Raw genomic sequence first — 17,535 nt, forward strand, 5'->3', positions numbered from 1 at the left:
AGACATCACCTATGCCGACAGTTTGTAAGCGTTGTCGCATTGACGAAGGCGTCCCCGTACCGAACTCCGTCGCCTCCGTCATGTAGTGGTAGCGTGGTGGACGAACGACGAGAAGTGCTGCCTTGGTGTTGACGACAAAGAGCCGAGAGCAAAACTTAACTGCTTTACTGCATGTTGAGAGATTAGCAGCGACGAAACAGGAACAGCACCCTTGCGGGCGAGCTTACAGCATGACTCGGGCAGAGCAGCGCTCCTTACGGAATCCCGATGCGGTCTCAGAACGGTAACTGAAAGCGCTGAACTACACAGAAGTGTCAACGGCTCCACCGCCTCCCCAATGCTTTGCACACGTCTCGAATAAAGTACAGACTCACAAGAACACTCTTTCCTGGTCTCGTGATAGCCGGCGCACGTTGAGTCTAGAGAGGGGGGAGAGGACATCTCGGCGAGCGGAGAGTGCTCGCAGATTCAAGTCTCAACACGCACCCCGGTGGAACAGTTTTGCAATTGCCGCGGGCGTGATTCATCCCCAGCAGGGTTCCGCGCAGCACAAAAGCTCCTGCGTGCGGAGCTTGTTTGAGGAAGGTGGGCTTTGCCGCCAAGCACACAAAGCGACACCAAAATTGTAGCGCGCGCGCACAGAGTACCGGCGCGCCGAATCGTAACAGCGTATGGCGGAAGTGTTACACTCTTAGGCAAAAAGGACTAAAATAGGGACTAAAATACAGCCGTTAGTCTTCGCGGACGACCGTTCATCTTCAAGGGGAGTATCTGCGGCAGAGTACGTGCCGTGTGCATAAATGCGGACTAACTGTTCGTCCCCACCGATCTATAAGGAGTAACGGGAAGACGAAACGCATGCAGTTCGTCTCTTTGCTGCGTCGTTAATCCCCTAATGGCGTCGTCGTTGCCCTTTTGCGCATGTGTCTGCGAACAGTTTTATATTTCCAAAACACAAGCCATTGCAGTCACTGGGTGCTTTAGATGGTGCCACGGGAGAAACTATTGATGTTACTTATAAGAAAATCGCCTAGGGTTAGTGGAGCGGCGGGTAATGGCAAGGAGCGGCGAAGCGCGATTGCCATACGCTTCTCTGCGAGGCTATGTTGATACGCTGTGTTGCATACGATGCGTGCGAGGTAATAACGGCCAATGAAAGCTTTCAAGCGCCTTAACAGTAACGCAAAAATTAGTGACAATAGCAAAAGTAGATTCCTGAGCGTAATGAATATGTATATGTTTAACAGACGAGAAAAAACGCATGTTGCTGATGACAACTGCAAAACAAAAATGCTCGCTACAGGTAAGCGTCTCGAAGTTATCTTTTACACTCGGTACATAATTGCCTTGGGCACCAAAGCTATGACAATGGTGCAACTGCTGTAAAACCCGCTTGCATTTCCCAGTCGCAAACGTCTAGCGACGCGAATTTGAAGAATTCAGGCTAAGCAACACCGAATTCGCTTTCGCCGATGCCGGAAAATATGGCATGTTTCCTTATTCTGACACTCACACAGACGACACCTTTCACATACGTTACATATAGCACTTAACATATGTATCGAACACTAAGAAAGCGCTTAGCTTGCGCTCATTTGTGCGGAAACAAATGAGTCGTCCGATCACCCAGCTACCTATCTCAACCAGGCGACGATGAGTTGATTGTTATTTACGAGAAAAACTATGGTTGTGAGGCTCTACTTCGAATCGAACTGAGCAATAGTCCCTAAACCTAGCAAAGCGCTAAGTGCAAGGCGCAAAACGCGGTCACGTTCGCTTGCACAGATAGAAATTCGGGCACCAGTTGCAATGGATCTGTTGCGTTATGCACAGACGGCGTTGGCACAGAACTACACGCTGTACCAACGGCGTTGGCTGTACACTTGAATATTATCTACCGCGGCTACCATCCGGCGGCGTGGTCTAGCGGATACCGCGTCGGGTTCCTTATGTGTAATTCCAGGCGTCAGGGGTTCGATCGCTGCCGGTGCAGGAGTTTTTTTTTTTTTTTTTTTTTTTTTTTCTGCACTCTACGCAGTTCGTCCTTGGGGATATCGGAACGGACCATCCGGGTGGGGGGCTAACCGTTCGTCCCCTCGCAGTTAGTCCCCAAAGGGACTAATGATTGTGGCAGATGCCGTTAGTCCCCGAAAGGACGAACTTTTAGTCCTTTTTGCCTAAGAGTGTATGGTAGATTCGTCGTTTCGTTCTTTGCGTTTCCTTGCTTTTTTGCCTAATCTTCGCAATTTATATGCCAGACATCACAGCAATAAACTGCTGTTGAGATTCAGCGCATGCGTGTCTCGTGCTCCCTCTCGTGAATTCAAGAGTATAAAAACCAACTTGCACATGCATCAACGTTGACACGTTTAGAAAAAAAACACCATGCCTTCTCAAAGAAAATCAAGAGAAGCGCGAAAGCTTTCTTACATCAAAACCGCGTCGAAAGTGCGTCAAAACCTTCACTTAAAGTGCGCCCCGCCTTCGCTGAAAGTGCGTCCAGTCGATCGTCAAACCTTCAAAGACGCTAATCGCCAACAAACAACAATCCCATGCAACGATTTTTCGCGCACTAAATAAACGCATCTACGAACGATCTAAATGTATGTCGATATGTGGTTTGAGACAAAGGCGTACTATTGTACTCCTTCTTCATGGTCGATGCGTGCATCGTCTTACCTGAACCGTTCCTTTTTCACGATTTTCAAGTAACCGTTTTGACACAATGGAAGCCCGGCTTCACGCACGCGCCGTGTGCTCAGAGATCTTCTCGGAGGTTTTCGGTCCACCAACCGGTCTATGGGGAAATTGATTAGTTCTTTGACAGGACGCCATCGGTCCCACTAATAAAACTTTTGCTTTAAAAGACCATTCTACGAATCTCCCGCAACATTTGACCCCGAATAATCTAAAATCTCCAAAGTGTTCTTGCAGCGGTGGCAGTCGAGTTCAAAATTAGCTGTATGCGAACTGTTCCCTCCATAGTACGGTTGTACTGGGTTTCTGCAGAACGTCCGGAATTGCCTAGTATATAGGAGCGGATCGCCACCAAAAGTAGCGCTACCAAGTCTTGCCACGTCCTTCCCCTCGTGCCGGTTCAAGGCCCCACAGTACTCTGCTATTCGCCTCATGTGATCAAAACAACGGGTGACTGCGCAGGAGCGCACAGTGGTCGCCTAAACGTCGCATATAAGTGACGCTAACCAGACGCCGCTGGATTAGTGCAGCAGTTATGACACTTGCAGGCGTGCACTGCGTCGGAAGGCCTGAGTGCGGAAGAGAAAAAGGGGGATGCATTGGTGGATGGTTGAGTAAGCGTGAGGCTCGGCGCGATGTGCTCGCCTTGTCCGGCTTCAGAAGCCCGCAACAAGGCGTATCTCGCACGCCCCTCGCACACCGTGTCAACCGTGCTTTGCGTTCTAACCGTCCCAGTGGTCATGCTTGCGCACTTCACCAAACCGCGTTGGCCGCGTACTGTCGCTCCTTTCATTGTTTTCCTGTATAGGCTTTTCGTCGATGTCATTGCCGTATTCCACGCGTCCTCCTCTGCGCCTACTCGGCCTGCACTCGCTCCACACCCCATCTTACGCTAGGGCACCGGGCGATGGAGAGTCGGGCGGCGATGAGCGGCCGCCTCCGGGAGCAATGTGCCCGGCAGCTGCGCGAGGGCAGCGCTTCTGCTGCCAGCTCTGCGTGACGTCAGCACGCACCCTGCAGTCGTGCTCTGTTCTTTTCTCGCTCAGTGTCTGGAGATCGACGGCGCAAGTTTAATAAGAAGGGGAGCGGTGTTTCTCCGCTGTAAAAATTTATAGTGGGTGTGCGGACAGTTTTTCAATTCAGGGCTGCTGACCACGCATATATGACGGAGAAAGTGGCCTAAATTCATGAAACCAGGTTCCTGCTACATTTACTGCACCGCTAGTTGTGTATGTATACTAGTACGCCCGCCGTTTTCTCGGGCACGTTACGTTCCCACTACCTCACGCCCTTTTCCGTTGCAGATTGCCTATGCTGAGGAAACAGGGGGGCTTCCTGCCATTCGTGGACCTGACTGGAGTTCCGAGTTTGGACGTCGCATTTAAGGTAAAGCCACAATGTGCGCCTCGGCATTGTTTCCAACTAATAGTGTGCGATGTTGCAGTTCGATTATAAGGCACTTTCCTGCCCTGAAACGATATTTAAGCTCGGACCTACTTGTATAGGACATCCTATGTATATAGAAGCTTTCCTGTTCACCTCCTTCGGCGCATTTTCCATCTCTAAGTCGATTTCAAACTCCGCTTATCAAGTTAGTGCTCTCAAAAAAAAAAAAAAACATTTGCGTCCAACTGTGCATAAAATATGTCCATTAATTTTACTAATTCGTCCATTTTGTTCGTTGTTGCCACTTTCTACCTTCAGTACGCAGGTGTTCTCTCTGCCAACAACGAACTCCTTCGTTGCTCCCCTTAATGCTTCTCCAATAGTTAGGATGTTGTAGGTATAAATGACGCTAACTTTATTTCTGTTCACAAACCTACACGCCTTATCAATTAAATCCGTTTTATGAGCTTCCCGCTTTCGTATACTTTCGCGTTTCTCAGTGAGGGTCCTCGCTTCCGGAAAGAATCTAGCCTCTCTTTCGAATTAATCCTAAACGGACAGCTCATTCCGATTTCCAGATTGTCGCAATGGATTGTCGTTACCTGTCAAAGGCGTGCATGCGTGTAAAATATGGCCCCTTGTCGCTTACTGTTTTGCAAGTTTGAAGTTCCAAAATGCAGCCTAATTGTGCCCGTCAGCACCCTGTGATCCCTGCTCTAGGTCTTGTCCGGTACCTCAACGTACTGCACAATATACCCGCATTCATAATGAACTCATTTTTCGTTTCACCGGATGGTATTTTCTAAACTTGTTTCTATTATTGGCCGGAGAAGGTACCGTAATTCCGAGGGGTTTTTTTTCGCATTAAACTGCCTCTGCTATTATATTCCAAAGGATTACGTGGCATATTCTTCTACCTCCTCTACTACGTCTTCCCACTGTAAGAAAGCAAACAAGGTGGGCGAGACGACGAAAACTCGGGAGCTAAAAAAGTGTTCGCGTCCCTGCAGAATCAGCCAACATGTTAGTCTTTATGGTATCATAGGCATGATTGGAGATGTTTTTGACCGTCCATTGATCACCTGGACATCGCAACGGTGCTTCGTAGTCGAAGATGCCCAGGCTCCAGCCTTAGAGCACACCCGAGTTGGAAGCCAACTTCGTGCAGTGAGGACGGTGGAGTGCGAAATCGCTCACTATCAGCTCTCCCTCCATGCGTCGGGTCTCGCAGAACCAAGACACCGAGGGCATCTACTTCCCGGCCATGGGCACGTCGTACGACACGGTGGAGATAACGGACAAGTTCATCGACCCCACCTACCAGGTGCACAAGAGGTGCCGCGAGCTTCTGCTGGCGCTCATCTGGCAGTGGTCGGAGGCGGTGCTGCTGCCGTACGACCTGAAGGAGCTCGGCGCACGCCTCAGCCAGGAGTTCAACGAGCTCAACGTGCTCTACAAGCACGTCTTGGACAGCTTCCATTTGAACCTGGGTGCGCACCCGCGGTCGGGGTTTAAGGTGGACCCCCCTGTTACCCTTCCTGTGGGACCTACTTCATGACCCACGTATCTAAAAACATCATGCACCAATACGGAAAGCATTACAGATGCATATCAACGCTCACTACGGCCTAGTTTGCTTGTTTTAGAGATATGTAACTTCTGTACTGAAATAAAAAAAATAAACTTTTGCTTGCTTGAAAGCTAGCGCTATTTAGTGAAAACTAGAGAACCCAAAATGCGTTTCTTGCGTATTTTTCATTTCAGTTAAGCGACATATTTCTAAAAGAGGCAAACTAGGCCGTTGGGAACAATTACATGAATTTGTAAAACTTTTCGTATCGGTACACGATGCGTTTTAAGAGCGTAGATCATGAATTACTTAGTCCCATAGGCACCGGACACTCCAGTTTGCCGGGCGACCGCAGTGCCAGCCGCGGCCGGCGCGCACAACTCTGGGTCGGTCGGGTCGGGCCGCGCCGGCCGCCTTCAACGCCCTCGAAAGTGCCCTCGCAAAGGCGTCTAGCATAATTTTATGACCGCGCATACCTACAAAATAATCCAAAGACGGCAGAAAATGTTGTAGTAGGTAGAATCTTCCAAATAAGACGGCGCCGATGGAGTATTGCCTTCCTGCAGAGCCGTAGGCCGGCACACTGTGAAGGTTGCTTTGAAAGCTTTGCATTTCCTCGCAGATTAATCTTCTCTGTTTTTTGCGGGTACGCCGCCATAGTTACTGCATTGGTTACTGAATTTTTAAAACAGTGAGGGGATTACGTGCTGCTGTGAAATACGAGCAGGTGGTTATAAGGCTGGTTAGCCGGTTGTAAATGCACATAAGTGCGCAATATAGTTGTTCACAACGAGGACGCTCAAGCGCAGTTACCACAGGATAGCTTATCAACCAGCGGTTCCACTCTATGGTACGTGTATTATTTTACGTGACTATCGCCGTATTTAATACAGACAACCACATGTGGTGTGCACTCTTTAGGCGTTGAAGTTCCTAAATGCTTCTTCAGCTATTGAATATCGTAACTGTCATTGACTTATTTTACAAAAACAACTATGCAAGACTGTTTTCTAATCAACTGAACGGGTAAGAAAAATACAGATAACATCGGCTTCAATAAAAGTTGGAAATATGCAAAATGCAGAACCAATGTTCGCGTTCCAACTATTTTTGTTCAGATTAAAGCTTTGCTGCAAATTGAAGATAATAAAAGCGATACAATTACTTTCTAATAGAGTTCTCACGCCAGAGCCGTTAGTGTAGAGCGAGATGTGTCGCCAAATATGAATATTCTAAAATAATTCTAATATGCTTATGGGGTATCCTGCCCTCCCCTCCCCCATCCCCCCCCCCCCCCGACCTCCTCATCCAAATGAAAGTTCTTTGATAGCCTTCTCGCGGTATTTTTTCGCGGCGTGTTTTTATACAGCTGGCGTGCTGGGTTGCACCAAGAAACCTGTAAAGTTTATTGGTGGAGGGGCCAACGTAGACACAAAGTTGTGTATTTTTCTCTATCCGTAAGGCTGCAGAGGCTGATGTCGGCCGTGCGCGGCGCTCCGGCAGAAGCGAACAAAGAGAGATGAAGATGAGATGATGACACGGTGTGCCCGATACACACCCTTGTAACACTCCAATTATTGTAATCGAAGTCATTAATTCAAAATCAGCATTGGATTTTCAGCTCCCCAGACGTCGGGCGTTCCATTCATTGACGTCACCGCTTTTCGTACACAGAAACAAGTGTGAATTTTATGCTGTTGAATATGCCAAGTACCACTCAAATCAGACACGACATGCCGCCCATGTTGTTCAGTCAGTATCTCTGCAGTCAACAACGCATTTCGACAAGCGTCCTCACATGCACGGATCGGCTAACGCGCGGAAACATCGCGCAACGTCTGATATCGCATTTGAAGACGAAACATCTTTTTATGGGACTCGAAAACCATAAACCAAAACACGTAGATCATGAGAAAGTTGTGGCAGAATTAATCCGGAATAGTGCAATTCATTTTACTCATAAAAGGGGCTACTAATACGATTCACAGGGTGCTGCGAGAAAGGAGCGCGCCCCAGTCATGAACGTGCTAGCGCGCGGTGACTGACCCAGTGTTGCACGTATCTGCCGAAGGCGGCGCTGGGTGTAGCTGTCCGGAAGCCCTTGGCTTTAAAGGAGTACTGACACCAATTTTCGGCGTTAATATTATTGCACAGTTCGCTTCCTTTACTCAACAGAATACCCTGGCTGAAATATGAACGGCCTGCGACGCGAAGAACATACTTCACTTGGATCTCACTTATCGCGCCGACGGAGCAGCACGCGGAGCGGCACTCAGCAAATGGACATCAGCGTGACATCAGCCCGTGACAGACAAAAGAAGTGACGTGACAACTCTGGTCAGAAACTCGTGACGCCACTTCACGCGCGCAACCCCGCGAGCGGCGAGCGGGCGCCGGCGCATTCACAAGCGGGTGCACGTAGCCAGAGCTACAGGCATAACCGCTGCCCAGAAAGGCACTGTTGGCAAAAATAAAGTTCCACACACGGGAAAGGAAGCGATAATATAGCCCGGAATCGCAATAGAAGTCGCCATCAGGACTTTTATTAAAAGCGGTCAACGAATTTCCGCCGCAATGGTATAGGCCTAGCACCTTCAGGCAGCTCAGCCGTTCAGCTCCGGCGGCGGCTCAGTGTCATGCCGGGATTCTGTCATATGCGCCCTTTATATCTTGCTCCGTGTATGCGCCTTTTCAGGTCATTCAATGTAATTATCGCGCGCTGAAGTATTTAAAGTGCTGTTTCGGGTTCGCCAGACCATTAAGCATCGATAAAAGCAATAAAAGTGGAACATAAAATTTTCGTGTCAGGAGCTCCTTTAAGGTTAACGGAAAAGTGAATTGGGCAGCAATAGAGGTTAGTAAAAGGTGAGAGTGTTTATAGCAGAGAACAATCTGGCAAGACATGCGAACAAAGAAGTCAGACTAGCACAAAAATTTCATAAAGGTATTTTGTATTTTCTTATGTTCTTTTTATTTTATTTTTTGTATTTTTTGGTATTTTTTGGCTAGGTGATTGTACAGTGGCGTTACGACTAAGGCCGCTCTGCAACGCCACCCGGTTACAAAGGGGAAGCCGCTAAGCATCATCATCACCATCCGTGAAGCCCTCTGGGCAGTGTGCGGTTTCTGTACCGCTGTTCTCGTTGGTCATGCATGCGCCGCTTGCTCCGCGTTCACTCAACGTTACGTACATTATACCGCTTAACTTTGCCCAGCATGCATCTCAGTGTTCTGTTCATAAGAAGCAACTAGGGACATGGCACCTACTATAATCAATCGAAGGCCTGCGCTTGTGGGTAATTCTCTATACACGAAAATGAAAATGAACTAAAAATACGTCGTAAGAATGCTTAAGAACTTATGAACTAAAGAAGAGCGAAAGAATTCTTACGCATTTGCAGACAAGTCGCAGAAATTTTGCAGGCTTTTTTTTATATACAGTGGGAACACAAAGGCGCCTGCGTGCTGTATGCGATTGGTCCGAATTAATCCAGAGCCTTGCACTACGACGCCCTTCATCGCGCAAGCTGCGTTAGCGCGTTACATCCCGCAATTTTTACCTTACGGCAATCTTTCAGCACGAGAGAACGTTAGGAGTTCGTGCTGCCGCTTTATTGTGAGTAGTAAGGGCTCGAAACATAAACCAGCCAGACAATGATCAACGCCAACGTTGGCGTTCATCTTCCACCGAGCGTTCGATGTTGAGGGGCAGACGCGTCGGTTCTGTCTCGCTACCGCGGACAGTCGCATTGCGGCGAAGAGTGCATTACGGCTGAGCGTCGCAGACAGACGGACATTGAACTTTATTAGGTCCGGAAGGTCTAACCTAGCGGCCCAGAGGACCGTCCAGAGTAGACGCGGGCCGCACCTGCGCGGGTGGCGGGAGGTTTAGGAGCTCCGCCCTAACGCAGGCCTTCTGGACAGCCCGGAGTTGAGTGTAGTAGTCTTCGCTGTGGAGCGCCATGGTCCATTCTTCCTCTGTGATGAGTTCGGCGTCCTCTTGTAACGCCGGGCACTGCCATAGCATATGGTCTAAGTTACAGTAAGCTGCGTCGCAGAGGGGACAGTGAGGGTCAATGTCCGGGTGAAATAAGCTAAACCGGCCCCTGGTTGGGAAGGAACCGGCCTGAAGCATTCTAAAGGCTGCTGACTGTGGGTGTGAGCGTCGCAACACGGCGGAGAGTCTCACTATACGGCGAAAAGTGCGTTACGGCTGAATGTTGCAACACGGCGTAGGGTCTCACTACGGCGAAAAGTGCGTTACGGCTCATTCAGCTTCATTCAGCATCTGTGCGTTACGTGCAAGAGCCTGAATATATGTTTACGCGTCTTTCCCACATTTTCATTGTTTTCCGGCACTTGTTTTAGTTTTTGCGGGTTTTGCGTCTTTATTTTTTACGGCTGAAGGTGGTGGTACGGCTAAATATGCGTTTAATTTTTAAATACGTATTATTTCTAGAGGCATTGGAAGTAGCGAACAATATTTCTGTACTCAAGAAAGGTCTCGCGGGGTTTATAAATAATTATCGGCCCAAATCTATTCTTTTCTTCTCAGATAAGGTTTTGAAAAAACTCATTGAGACCATTCTTTCCCGCCATCTTAAAAAACTCCGCTTGCTCCCCCTTTCTCAGTTTGTTTTTCGAGCTGTCCTATCTACTAACATTATGACTGTGTGCCTAATAGACAAAATTAAATCGTTCATTGACCGCGGTGACGTTGCTGCTGCCGTTTTCATAGATTCCTCGACAGCATTGGACACCAGGGACCATGAAGTTCTTTTCATTTAGCTTGAGCGTTATGGGATAACAGGTCCTGTCATAACTTCGGTACAAAGCCACCTACTAATCAGGCAACAGACCGTTTTAATTTCTACAGCAACATCATACCCTGTCACAGTTAATAGAGGAGTTCCACAAGGCTCGATCTTGGACCCATTGCTCTTTTTAATTTTCACAAATGATCTTCCTATCTGTTTTACTTCCTCTATGCATACTGCATGTAGAAGGCACCACCGTCTTTAAATGTCATCAAAATATTTGTGCTTTGATCCAAATGCTCCAGGCTGACCTGTTTTCCTTCCAACGATTGTATCTCCTTAAGAAATTATCTTAACGTACCTAAAACTTGCTTTTTGCTTTTCAGTTCCCTCAAGAATAACTTTAGCCATCCACTCCCTTTAGTTTCCAGGTGACGAGGCAGAACGTCGCCGCAGTACTTTTTTTTAAGGGTTGGGGGAAGGGGGTGAGAAGAAGGGCATGATGGTGGAATCTCCCCTTAGATTTTATGAGCACGTACTTTCCATATCAAAGAAAGTTTGATTTGGCATCATAGTTTAATTAGAGTTAGCCGTACTTCAACTCGCGAACACTCCTAACCCTGTATTAAGTTTTTGTCCACAATCACGTAAGTTACTGCATTTATTCCTGGGCCGGTACCCATGATACTCACATCGACAGTTAAGAACACTGCAGCAACAAGTGTTACGCATTATTACATTCTCCCACCTACAAGCATATTCTCCCCTATTGTTCTATAAGCGTCGCGTTTTACCTCTACGTCAACGTTATGGCTACATTATCGGTATCCGAATTCAACGCACTTTGCTTAGCGCCTTAATTTGCTACTTTTATGTATACACACTACTAACTACGGCAAACGTGTGATTCAATCCTTCGCCATTTCGTTTTGGAATTAGACAATTCCATATGAAATCTTCCAATTCACTTGCGTTTTTAAATAACAACTAAGAACATTTTGGTAAACACTTCACGTTTGATTGAATTCGTTTTGTGAATATGGCATTCATATCCCATTTTGTGAATGGATCGCAATTGTTTTATTTCTTTTAGTGTACTTGCTTCTTAGTGTAATATTTTTTAGGTTTTTGTTTTATTTCCCTCTTTTTTCTGCTGAGTGTTGTTTTAGTGATGCATGCTATCTTTGCACTCTTTCGCAAAGGAGCACTTAACAATGGCGCAGGATGGGCGAAAAATGGACAGATAAAACACTCAAGCATTCAATATTTCAGTCAATCTTTCAAACAGACAATCTTACAGGCAGTCTTATCACTCTTACGAAATCTTTGACGGGCATTTGTCAGCGATTCAGGCAAATGCGCATGATGCTTTCTTGTGCAACGACTGCTCTTTTTTGCGTTGGCTACTTCTGGCGTTGGCGGTTTCTGCCACAAGGTGGTGTATAATTGACAATAGCAGTGTTGAGCCACGAGTGCCGAAAAGCGAAACTCAAGGCGTAAGAAAACTGTTTATTAGCGATGCGGCTAGCTTCCGAACCGTCCCCTGCCAGATTCGATGCACGAGCTCTCGTCCCTTTTACTACTGCCTCGTCGTCTTCGTCTTCGGAGGAGGCAGCGGGTTGAGGGATTGAACATACTCCGGGCCCCGGCAAAGGTGTTAAGTAGCGGCAAGTTCAAATGGGGAGAGTCTCTGGATAGCTCTGGTGGTGACTAGACCATCCTGCTCCTTGATTTTGCACGAGCGGATACGGCCGTCCACGCTTCTGTAGACTTCTAGTATCCGAGCCAGCTTCCACATTTGACGAGGCGTTTTCTCAGCATAGACGAGCACGATGTCCCCCACGTTAAATTCTGTTGCCATCCTTCGGGCTGTAAAATGGGCTGATCGCAACTGAAGGAGGTACTCCTTCTGTCGTCTTGTCCAGAAGTTTTCCGTGAGTCGTTTCTATACTGTTGCCTTCGGAGAGCGTCTGTGCGCGTTGAAGTGGTCGCGACATTCGATGCCCCATCCGGTATAGCTGTAAACCTTCGTCCGCTCAGGAGGTCGGCGGGCGTTAACGCACACGGTTCACCCATGTCCGACTCGATGAATGTTAATGGTCTAGAATTGATCACAGCTTCGACTTCGGTAAGAACTGTTCCTAGTTCTTCGAAGGTGAGAAGAGCTTTACCCAGAATTCTTCGCAGTGTTGTCTTAACAGTTCTCACGAGACGCTCCTACCACCCGCCCCACCAAGGGGCGTCAGGCGCGATGAACCTCCAAGCAACTTATGCCCAGCGACGCCGTCTTTGTAGGAACATCCTGTAAAGTCGCTTGACGTCAGATGTTTTCCTGAATGTCTTGGCATTATCTGAATAAATGACTCGAGGTAGGCCCCTCCGTGATACGAAACGCCGGAAACACATCAGGAATGCTTCTGAGGTCATCGAACTGACCAGTTCCAGATGCACTGCTCCTGATGTAGCACATGTGAAAAGAGCTATGTAGCTCTTGGCGTTGTTAGAGGACCGTATGTAGAGTGGCCCTGCGAAGTCTATCCCCACAGCTTCGAAAGGATTAGTCGATGACAAGCTGTGACCAGGAAGACGGGCAGCGGGAGCACTGCCTGGCCGTGTTCGGAACCGCTTGCACAGGTAGCAGCCATGGATGACTCGCTTGACCAAGGATCGAGCTCTGTGAATCCAGTAACGTTCTCTCAGTTGAGTTAACGTGTCCCTCACGCCACCGTGCATAACTTGAAGGTGGGATCTTACTATAATCAGTTCCGACAAACGGTGGTATGGTGGTAGAATGATTGGGTGTTTCACTTCTTCTGGAACAGGTAGTCGTGACAGCCGACCTCCAACTCGAAGTAGACCATCGGAATCCAGAAAAGGATTCAGTTCAGTGATTGGTGATGAGCCCTCTAAAGCGGTGTCATTTGAAAGGCAGTCGACCTCAGTTTTATATATGCTTGAGATTGAACCAGCTTGACCCAGTACTTTTCGGCCCGTATCATTTCTTCAGCTGTCACTGGGCCCGAGGTTATTTCGAGGCGTCGGCAGTGGTTTATGAAGCGGATGACCCTCGCCGTGACTCTCAGCAGCAAAGGAAGCTTGCTATATCGAGCAATATCAAGAAGTGGTTCCAGTGCTTCCGATTCAGTAACGGGTGCGATTTGGACGGTTACCGCTTCTGCCTCCAAGGGTTCCCATTCAGTGGTACAGTCGACAGCTTGCGATGGCCAAACATCTTTATCCATTAACCATGCAGGGCCATGCCACCAAGCTTGGGTTGATATTATTTTCTCAATGAATGCACCACGAGTTAACAGGTCTGCCGGATTGTCTTTTCCAGGACAATACCTCCACTTGGTTCAATCTGTCTTTTCGTTGATTTCTCTAACCCTGTTCGCGACGAATGGCTTCCACTTGACCGACGCACTCTTAATCCAAGTCAGTGGGATCGTAGAGTCTGTCCAGAACCTGTAGTCTATTTTGAATCTCGTAAGAGCCTTGGCCACGTATGTAAGAAGTCTTGCTCCAACCAATGCTGCTAAAAGCTCTAGTCGAGGGAGGGTTACTTTCTTGATCGGAGCTACGCGTGATTTTGAAATTAGAAAATGTCGTTGTCTTGGCTGATTTGTGACGATAAAGACAACAGCTCCGTATGCTAACGGGCTTGCGTCGCAGAAAACATGTGTCTCTAATTCTTCTGGTAGGGCGAAGGTTCCACCAACACACCTAGGAACGGTGACAATGTTGATTTTCAGTAATTGACGCACCCATTCGTCCAATTCACATTGCAGATCTGGCGGTAAGTCTTCGTCCCAAGCGATGCCGCGTGACCAAAGCTTCTGAAAGAGCATCCTTGCCGCTATGGTGAAAGGGCCAACAAATCCGAGTGGGTCAAAAACACGCGAAGCCGTCTGCAAGACAAAGCGTTTTGTGTTTGCTCTTGATTTCAAAAAGTCCATCAGGTTAGTCAGAACAAAACTGAACATATCCTTCGCGGGATCCCAAGTGATTCCTAGGACCTTTATCGTGAATTCTTGAAGGACAACCATTTCCTTGCTCGCCGCCCTTTGTTCTTGCTGCAGAAACTCCCTGACTTGGTCCGAGTTTGTCGTCCACTTCCTCAGTGTCATTCCTGCCGCCTCCATGATTTCTTGCGCTTCAATGCAAACCTTGATGACCTCCTGTTCTGTGGCGGCACCAGTGACCAGGTCATCGACGTAGAATGACTCGCTGAGCAATTTGGCCGTTTCAGCTTTTTCTCCAACTGTATTCTTTAAGTGGTGAAGGATTGTTTCGGTAAGCAGGAATGGGCTACATGTTGCTCCGAACGGAACTCTAGTCATTCGCCATTCCTGGAGCTCATCCTCAACGTACTGTGAGCTACTTCCTTCTTTAAACCAGAGAAATCGGAATGCATCCCTGTCATCTTCTTTGATAGATATCTGAAGGAAGGCTTTTTCTATGTCACCCATGATGGCGATGGGGTGAGTCCGGAACCGGAGGAGAATTTTTCCCATTTCTTGGTACAAGTTGTCACCTTTTTCAAGGCATTCATTGAGTGACTTACACCCTCTGGCGTGTGACAACGCGTCGAACACGATCCTCACTTTTGTGGTAAGGGCCTGCTCTCTAATGACTTCTGTGAGGCATGTAGTAGAGTTTATCTGGGTTTGACGGAGGGGTTTCTACTACTTCAGCGTGTCCTGATTCGAGGTACTCTCTGATCGTCTTGTCATACATTTTCAGCAGTACATCATTCTTGGACAGCCTGCATAAGAGTCGTTGCAGTCTTGTGGTGGCAACCTGCTTGTTGTTAGAGAGCTCGAAGCCGTCCTTCCAGGGTAGAGCAACCTCGTACCGCCCATTTAGGAAACGAATGGTATTTTCGAAGCGCTGAACGGTTGTGCTTTGCTGGAAGCATTCATCGATCGATTCCGATATACCCATGCTCTCAAGCTCCCAAAATGAGCGGACAATCTCGTCTGACTCAACTGCATGTGTTCTTAGCACGTAAACCATCATGCGTGAGGTTTTGCTGGTTGTTGCTAAAGCGGTTGTGGTACCCTGGAAGGTCCATCCGAACTTGGAATTCATTCCAATTAGGCTTTCGTTTTCTTCAAATCTCGAGACTCCTCCGGTTAGCACTGTCCACATCTGGTCTGAACCTATTAGCACGCTTATGCCACCTGTAGTTACGACGGTCGGCTGCATCAGTTCATCAGCGGCGTTTTTCCCGGATTTTTTAAAGGTCGCCACAAAGGATGACTCCATGCAAGTCGCCTCAATGTCGTGGCAGATGTGGGGTATCACAATTGCCCGCAACAGAACTTCACTGTCCGTGAACTGGCTATGTAGCCGGATTTCTACAACACGACGTTTTGTAGGTGGTTGGGGTTGGGTCCTCGCGTTAGCGAACGTATCCAGTGCAATCGTGGTGAAACCAATGCTCCTCGGCCGAAGATGCGCACATAGTTCCTCTGTCACAAAGGTGCGCTGGCTGCCGCCGTCGAAAACTCCTCTGAAATATGTGCATCGTCACTAACTGCCCAGGCTCGAAAGGTTTGAAGGACAGAGCTCCGCTGTTCATCGACCACTTGTTTGCCCCCTTGAAAGGACGCGCACACCGTCGCACTTGCATCGGTTCCCTCGGTATCTCGTCGTGCCGTGAACGGCTTCTGTCGGGATTACACATACTTGAAGCATGACGGCCGGCGCACTTACCACATGACACTTTCCGACGACAATGTCGGGCTCGGTGCCCTTTCCATGTGCAGCGGAAACATCTCATGCCCTTGGCCAGAAGTTGCTTCTTTTGCTGCAAAGAAATATCTGCCCTGCAGATTTCGGTCAGGTGTTGCGTCGACTTACAAAAGGCACAGCCCTCGGCCGTCTTGTTGGAGTGGTTGTGCAATACGGACGATGTCGCTGTCTGTTCACGGAAATGGAAGCCCTTGCCTTCGGTATGACCTAGTATATGCTCCTGGCCCTTTGTGTTCTTAAAACTGCTCTTCTCTAGGCTATCCAGCTCCATGCCAAGAAACGTCAACAGGCGGTCCAGGTCAGTCTCTTCTTGAAAGGCGTCTGTACGTTGTGTAGATGCTTGGGCGGCAGACGTACGGTGGTACTGGACGACAATGTCATGGGGTAGAGCCCGCAAAAGAATGTCGCAGAGCATGGATGAGAACGATGACTTCTTTGCACCCAGAGTCTCGATGCCTCGTATATTGACGAGCACATAATCGTAGAGCTTGCGAAGCCCCACTGTGTCGCTGGATGTCTTGACGGGATTCAGCATGCGCAGTCTGGCGAAGTACTCTTGCTCAAGACGCGTCTTGTCACCAAAGCGTTTTGTTAGTATTCCGATAGCATCCTTGTAGCAAGCTTCTGTCGTTGGTAAACCGCTGACAGTTGAGGCAGCCTCTCCCTTCAAAAAGAGTCAAAGATAATTGAATTCCTCGGAGACAGTAAGACCGCTGTCTTGGTTGATCATCTGATCAAACTGCTCCCAGAATTCGTTCCACTTGCACAAATCCCCGTCGAAAGGAGCGATGGTCAGCTTCGGAAGGCTTGCTCCTTTTCTCTGTGTAGCGACGACTTGAGGATTCGGGTTCTCAGCAGTCGTTGAAATGACTGTCGCAGACTGTGACAAACGAGTGCTTCTGCTTTTCAGTTCGGTAAGGATGCGTGTCGCGTGGTCTTGATACTCAATCACGCTGTTGTACTCAGCCTGGAACGCGTCGTCCTCGATATAGCTTTCGAGCTCATTGTTGATCTTGTTAAGTTCGCCGTTGTTCGTTTTAAGCCTTTCGTATAACAACGTCAGTTGGTCTACCGAAGTGCAAATGTCGTCCATCAGAATGGCACTTGCCTCGTTGATAAGCTTGGTATTCTGCGCCCGCCTCGATGCTCGCTTGCACTTGAGTTTCTCCATGATGTTCGGTCTCCTCGAAGCACTCAGAAGGTCCCGGCCATAGTCCCGGGTTTCGGCACCAAAAAATGTTGAGCCACGAGTGCCGAAAAGCGAACCTCAAGGCGTAAGAAAACTGTTTATTGGCGATGCGGCTAGCTTCCGAACCGTCCCCTGCCAGATTCGATGCACGAGCTCTCGTCCCTTTTACTACTGCCTCG

The 17,535-nt window shown here is 48.3% G+C and overlaps 1 protein-coding gene across 1 annotated transcript in view; it reads left to right on the top strand.

The window, feature by feature from the left end:
• The window catches only part of LOC144155133 (glutamate carboxypeptidase 2-like), a 94,547-nt gene that overhangs the window by 65,211 nt on the left and 11,801 nt on the right, over window positions 1–17,535 (top strand). Inside the window, exons 13-14 of the mRNA XM_077686395.1 lie at window positions 4,002–4,083; window positions 5,315–5,573. Of these exons, the coding sequence (XP_077542521.1) occupies window positions 4,002–4,083; window positions 5,315–5,573 (341 nt within the window). The remainder of the gene's footprint in view (window positions 1–4,001; window positions 4,084–5,314; window positions 5,574–17,535) is intronic.

This window comes from Haemaphysalis longicornis, unplaced genomic scaffold, assembly GCF_048455015.1.
Source record: "Haemaphysalis longicornis isolate Haplotype H1 unplaced genomic scaffold, Haemaphysalis longicornis Haplotype H1 scaffold_1, whole genome shotgun sequence".
Classification (NCBI taxonomy): domain Eukaryota; kingdom Metazoa; phylum Arthropoda; class Arachnida; order Ixodida; family Ixodidae; genus Haemaphysalis; species Haemaphysalis longicornis.